Source organism: Rhamphochromis longiceps, linkage group LG7, assembly GCF_057381845.1.
Source record: "Rhamphochromis longiceps isolate RC_006_pf linkage group LG7, R_longiceps_female_GT1.1, whole genome shotgun sequence".
Lineage (NCBI taxonomy): Eukaryota > Metazoa > Chordata > Actinopteri > Cichliformes > Cichlidae > Rhamphochromis > Rhamphochromis longiceps.
Window position 1 is genome coordinate 60,421,493 of NC_140563.1, and position 7,152 is coordinate 60,428,644.

Genomic DNA, 7,152 nt, shown 5'->3' on the forward strand with positions numbered 1-7,152 from the left:
AAGTTCTTCCATTACGGTGGTGTTGTTTGATTTGGGTTTGCCTGAAAAGTGCAAAATTAAGAAGGAAAAAAAAACTGAAAAGGGGGATGTAGATAACAGCAATGTTATGTTTGTCCATACTGCCTCCTGTTGCTGCTGTTACGGAGAGTTCCAGCAGGTGTCGCTGTGGTTCTCTGTAGGGGTTATGTGTACTTCCGGTTACGAGTGTACGGACGTTCATGTTGGCTGCTAATAAACACCTGGCATACAGTTACAGCGGACTGATTATTATAAGCAAACCTACAGGTTTGAAAACTGCTTGAAACTATAATTGTATTTCATTCACCACAAATAACTATCTGATTGAATAGTTTTCTTATCAGATAGAGATATCAAGTAGTAGTAATAAATAGTAGTAGTAAATAATTTCCCAGTATGTGTAAGTTACACATGCTATTTTTTAAAATTATCATTATTTTTTTCTTAGCTAGCAAAAATAAATAAATTGTTGACATGCGTTTAGTGTAACACAATACGGCAGCGCTAGTATAGCAGTTAGTTTTGTTTTGTTTTTTTATTAGTAATATGAACATACAAACAAAATGCACCATATATTACAGATTCAGAGAATAGACATTTCTTACATATTAGCAACTTTCATACAAGAAAAAGAAAATATAAAGATGGGGTCACATAATTTAACAGATTATTAACTCACTAAATCAAAATCTTCTATAAAGGAAACAAAAAAAGCAGCCTTTTTCTTTTAACTAAGGCTAAAAGATTTAACCAACAGGTTTAAGTCGTTTTTCCAGTAAGCTAGTGTTGATTTAGTCTTAAAAAAAGCGACATTTATGTATAAATTGCTTGCACAAGATTGATAACACATTAACACCATAATTAGCTTTCTTTTCTTTCAAAAACACTCCAAACATTATCATATTTAAGGTAAATGGGGTATTGAATCCCACTGGAATAAAGCCAGGTATGAGTATAGCAGTTAGTTATGGCACATGTACAATGCTACACGTACACGGCATTTTGGAGAGTTTGAATACATTTAAGATTTAAATTAAGATTTTCAAAAAACTAAATTTCGGTAGTCAGAAAAGGAAAGGTGAGATTTTTTTCTTTCTATGTAAAAGATTTGCGTTTTTTCCTCCTTTTTTGAACTTTCTCAGTGTTATAACCACATCTTCTGTTGCACGGGTGCCTTTGCATCCTGCACACCTGGAGATAAGGAACTCACCTCACTCACTCACCTCATTATATATGTTCACCATATGAACACACTATGAAAAGGATGTACATTTTTACATACAATCTGACAGCAAATGAAAAAAGCAGAAATTGAGATGTAATTTTTTTGGTGGTACTTTATTGATTAATTAATTAATTTTTGGTATTATTTGTTGATTTAAAGAAAATACCTGGAATTAGACACTGATACAAAACTAGTGGAACAAAAAAGAAAGATGAGGAGGGAAAAACTGTTAGTGGTCTCCACCTGTATAATCCTTTCTACTTTGAGGGTTATTGCCCCTCTACCCTACCGCATGTTAATTTCATTAACACCAAACATTAACAACCCCCTCTGCTAATTAACCGAGCAGATCAATATCCCAGTTTTAACTGGCTTGATGCTATACGCTGGTTAAAAAGTATTCTTATATTAGTAGTAAACATCTGCAGCACACCATCTGGTGGCGGTGATGCTTCCTCCTGCTTTTTACAGTATTTCAATGAGCTTAGACAATAAGTGTAAGAGACAGTTTTCTCTGTAAACTAGAAACCGCATCAGAGCTGCAGTGCCTGTCTAATCATTTATTGTCACTTCCTGTCAGTGATGAGGATCCTACTGATTGACGATATGTTATGCACCAGTGCAGCGCATTGTTAAGGCAGGTCGCACTGACGAAGTCTTTTGTCTTTCAGCAGTTTTCTGTCTCCATCACTATATTTTTCCCAGTTTTATCATTTCTTCTTTCTGTCACTCTTCCCCAACCCCCCCCCCCCCCCCCCCTGCTCTAAAACATGTTTTTATCCCATGTTTCTCTGAACAACAGCTGCTTCTAAATATATCCTGCAAAACAAAAGAGTCCTCAATAATAGTTGGTGTCTATGTAACATGAAACAACAGGTGTGTGTGTGTGTGTGTGCTTTGAGAGTGACCTCACTGTGATGTGATGTGAAGTGATGTGGTGTGGGTGGAGTTAGTCTGTGGTTTCTGAAGTATGATTGGCTCGTTGTGTGGCCTGGCCATGCCACCATGTATAAAAAGGAAACCACTCACACACACTCATGCTTATTTCTTTATTGCAGACTACATTAACCGTTCTCCATGGCTGCTGTCGTTCCTGTGAGTATCTACGTGTGTCTGTGTGTGTCCATGCAGGTGTCTTAATCATCAGAAATAGGTCAGTTCTGTTATTTCTGTATTCTTCATTGTGTCAATGAACTGTGGTGCTGCAGAATCAGTGAAAGTGGCTGAATGAGTGCATGGGAATTTTGTTTCATCCTCAATGTTATTCAAATGTAATACCATTTTAAATATTGTAGGACAATAGAAAAGGTATTGATTTCTTTGTGCATGATCAGTGTGTGTGTGCGTGTGTGATCATGCCTGCATTAATAAAGAACTGTTGGTAGGCCAGTGCAAGCGATCAAGTATCAGTCCTGTAAATGAATCTGCAGAGCTGAATTCTCTTTGCGAGATCAATCCTCCTTTGTGTGTGAGTTTCTGACATAGAGGTCGATCAAGTCAGTGACAAGAAGACAGCCACTCCTGTGCTAATTAAAAGTGTGTGTGTGTGTGTGTGTGTGTGTGTGTGTGTGTGTGTGTGTGTGTGTGTGTGTGTGTGTGAGGGTGTGTAACATTTGAAGTGTGAATGTCAGAGGCAAGATTGCGTGGTCCTATTGTGTTCCACTGCCTGAGCTACAGTATCTATTATGCTCCAATAGATTAACAGGCTGGGAAGCCAACAATAGCGAGATGCAATTAAATACTTATCTGTATTTCCCATGATGCATCAGCAGTTGAATGATTTGTTAGATAACAGGGTGTGCAAAAATAGAGCAGAACAAAAATAACAAATACAGTTCCAAAGAAGTTGGGACTGTGTAGAATGTAAATAAAAAGCAGGTACAATAGTTCGTGAATGTAATAATCTCACACAATATATCATGTTTAAACGTACATATTTTACTATTTCATGACAAACGTTACCTTAATTTGAATCTTGAGCAACACATCTCAAAAGTGTTGGGATGGGTAAAACAACAGGCAGTGACACGATTGGGTATAAAAAGAACTTGAACACAGCTGCTATAATACATGATTCATACACTGAATGATTTTGTAGGAAAATACTTTGTGCATATGCTAAAAATAACAAACTCTCCATCCTTGAATCCCAGTTTGTGTCCTGCTATGCCAGCGTTCAGCCCCTGCAGCTATTCGGAAGGGGACCCAGAGGGGGCAACTATTTGTCGCTTCTCACAAATCGGGGTCCCCGCTGCGCCCCGCGTCCCCGCCTGGCATGCCACGCTCCTAAGATGACCCTGCGGCAGATCTGTCGCATGCTGAAGGTGATGAAGCAGATCAGGAACAGAGAAGCTGCTGCCGCTGCATCTCCCACCAGGTGACTTACATCTTTAGTTTGTGATCAATAACCGGGGCTGTGATTGACAGAAAATAGTTAAAAATTCAAATGAATGTAACTGTAGCTTTAAATACTAACAGGTGCAATCACTGAAGAATTAAAGAGAACTGAGTATTCAAATTCAAAACGATTTCTTATTCAGAGGATATAGAGGGGTTTTTATTTATATATATATATATATATATATATATATATATATATATATATATATATATATATATATATATATATATATATATATATATATATATATATATATAAAACCTCCATCCTATGTGTAAGATAAAGAGAGGGAGAAAAAAATGACCTAAATCTGGCCTAAACAAAATATATTGTTTGCGGTTTTAGGTCCTCTCCTTCATAATAGAGGTCTACAGAAAAATACTTTTCTTGTTGCAGGAGATATTTTTAATTGCAGTATCATAAATGATCACTTAGAAAGTGGCTAGCCTAATCGTTGGCGCCATTTTTAGCTCTCTTGTAATAAAGAGGCTAATACTAGTTTGTAAGTCAGCTGATGGTAGGACTAGAGAAGGACTGTATTCTTTGATTGGTGTTTTCTTTTTTTTTTCTTTTTGTTAGCACAGCTGATCCAATGTGGTGTGTGGATTGTATATAAAATAACTAGTCCCTGAAGCTTGCGTTCTTTGTAATATCCTGAATGGGGTGTGTGCACTGCTTGCAAAAAAAAGACAAATTATGATAAATCTATGAGATAATGATCCTCAGATAATTATTAATAAAGTAAACATTTTGGGTATTTTGCAGTAAACTCAAATGTTATTTTACGGTTTGTTTGTTTAAAAAAGTATATTATTTATTTTGTAAGGTATTGTCCATGTAAAGTAAAGTAATAGTAAAACTGGGTGAGTCAATACGGGTGTGTGTAGCGTCCTGAAGTTCAATGTGCAATGTCCAAGCCTCATTTGTATGTTGTCACCAAAAAGCAGCAGTCTCCAAAACCTATAGTGTTACCATAGTGTGTATCGCATTCTGTATCTTATTTTAGGATAATAGTTTGCCAACAGCAGTTGGTTAGCAGTAAACACAAAGTGAAGCTTTTGGCCTGGTGATCATTACACTGTGTAGCACGCGTTCAAAAAATAATAGTAATAATATCACCTGGAGTTTCTGAGTATCATCTTTTGTGATTAAGGTTCATTAATTATAAGACATGAAACAGAACAGAAATGTTTCAAAGGATACAAACACAAAAAGACTTCGTAAAACAAACTGAGTACTTACTAACGCTGCTACCTCTAAAAACTGTCAAAAGTCTCAAATGAGGCCAAGTTTACTAAAGGGCAATATTACTGACTATGTTTAAATAATATAAGACAAACCATGTTCAAGTCACCTTTAAATAAACAAAAACAATTTAACAGCATTTATTTGTTGTCTGGTTTCACTTATGGTTAAATACATTTTATTGAGACTTGATGGCGTGATAAGTGAAAAACTAATGTAGGTGTTAAAGCTTTCTGTCTGGTGATAATGTAGCAACAAATATTAACTAACGAGTGCTCAGTAATTCATTAATAAATGGATTCTGGGCTGTATTCATCCATTTTGCTTGGGTTAGGTTGAGCCAGTTAATAGCTCACATAAGGCTGATGCATGCAATTTATTATTAAAGCTTCACATTGCAGCGCCTAAAGACCAACCTTGACTATCAGTATCTGTACGATTGAAGCAAAGTTCAGAAAGTTTCTTTAGTGATAATGAAAAGCATGCAGATTTGTGTGTCCACCCATTAGGATGATTACTACATTATTGATGCATGAGGGTAATAACCACAGTGTCTGTGCTGGTCTTGGCTGCCCCAGACTGGACAGTGATCACATCAGTGATTCTACCAGCAGAGGCCACAGGAGCCGGCTGTTAATTATTAAATGCTCCCGTGTCACCACCAGAACAAACAATCACACTTCCTCTTCTCATTTCTCTGTGTCTGGTTTCTCTCTGTGTCCACAGGAAGCAGGGCTCTGCATCTCCGGCTCCAGCGTCTCCAGGCGCCAAGTCAGAGAAGAAATGTGTCCCCAGCTGTCTCAGGCGCAAGCGCAGCATAAAACGTGTGAGCTGACCCGTGACACCCGGATGACTTCAGACAAACTTATTACCCAGAAGAAACCTATTTACTATCACATTCACGGTGACGTGGGAGATCATCATCTTCAGTCCCCCTCCAATGAAAAGGCTTTAATGAATTATCTAATGATGCTGGAGGGGCGGACACTTGACTTGCAGCCCACTAGGAGAGGATGAAATGGTCTTATTCCCTCCTGGTTTAGAAAGCGGAGTTCCTCTTAAGATTTTTTTTAAAGACAAAAATACTTAAAGCTACAATTTTTAAAGCCAGATATTGTTGGTGGGAATCATTTGATGGATTGTTTGATGTTTATTTTTAATTCAATTTGTCCCCTTCAGTCTCCAAACTTTTATTAAATTTCCTCTACTTAACCTCCACTTTACCTCTGGACATGTTTTTGTAACTGTGTTTTGTAGTTGCTTTTCAAACACTTTAGACCAGTTTGATAATTATACCTTGTTTGCTTATTGAAGAAAAGCGTGTTCTATATGTTTCTTTCAGTATTGACACAGCCACCTCAGAAATCCTAAAGTTTAAAATAGTAAAATGGCAGCTGATTCCTCTGTGCTGTTCTTTACATGCAGTGTTTTATTTCTGTGTTTATTTATCTGTGCAATAAAGCTTTAAGAAGTTAGTGATAAAATGTTTTGCTTTTGAATAAAAACAAAAGAAAAAAGATTAAAATTAAAGATTTCAAAGTAGCCTTTGACTTCCACAGCATATTAACACACTCAACATCCACCTCCATCTGGTTAGTTTAGTCATATATTATTAAAAGTTATTACATTCAAATGTTCAAACTATAAGAACAGTATACATGACATCAGACTATGTAACGTATCCTCGAAGGGTAAAAATGCATCTTATGGTGTTCTGTTTGTGAAATGTGGGCAATCTTCTTATCTTTGATCAGACAGAGAATTTGAAGTATTGAGTGCACCCAATGACTCAGTAGCTTGCTGTTTCTCCTCTAGCAGGAATCACTTGCAGTATGTTTTCAGTCATTGAGGTTTGTGGGCATTCAGTTTTATGCACAGCATTTTAGGCTGTCAGACAGATGGCCTCACTCACTTTGACTCTAGAATGCTTTGTTATGCAAAGGATTTCATGGTCAATGCAACTGCAAATCATCATCCCTCTACCACTGTACTTGACAACTGGTATGAGGTGTTTCTGCTGAGATGCTGTGCAAATGTGGCATTGGATTATGGCCAAATGCTTCCATTGTGGTCTCATCTGTCCAAAGGACATTGTTCGGAGGCAACTTTAAAACCTAAAGATTGCTACAATGTTTTTCTTAAACAGCCCTTTGAACAAGCCACTCTTGTTCAGTCTTTTTTGAATTATTCTGTCATGATGCTGAACCCGAAATTCCTCCAAATCCATCCATCAGAGTGTGAATGTGGGTGTAAGCTAGAAAGC

General features: G+C 37.1%; 1 protein-coding gene across 1 annotated transcript; it reads left to right on the forward strand.

Moving 5' to 3' along the window:
- The first annotated feature begins 230 nt into the window (after window positions 1–230).
- LOC146666543 (uncharacterized) lies at window positions 231–6,359 on the forward strand. The gene is made up of 4 exons (XM_085411375.1): window positions 231–285; window positions 2,302–2,338; window positions 3,397–3,620; window positions 5,616–6,359. Exons 2-4 carry the CDS (start codon window positions 2,321–2,323, stop codon window positions 5,722–5,724), a joined length of 351 nt encoding a protein of 116 aa, XP_085267501.1. The 5' UTR covers window positions 231–285; window positions 2,302–2,320; the 3' UTR covers window positions 5,725–6,359.
- The last annotated feature ends 793 nt before the right edge of the window (window positions 6,360–7,152 follow it).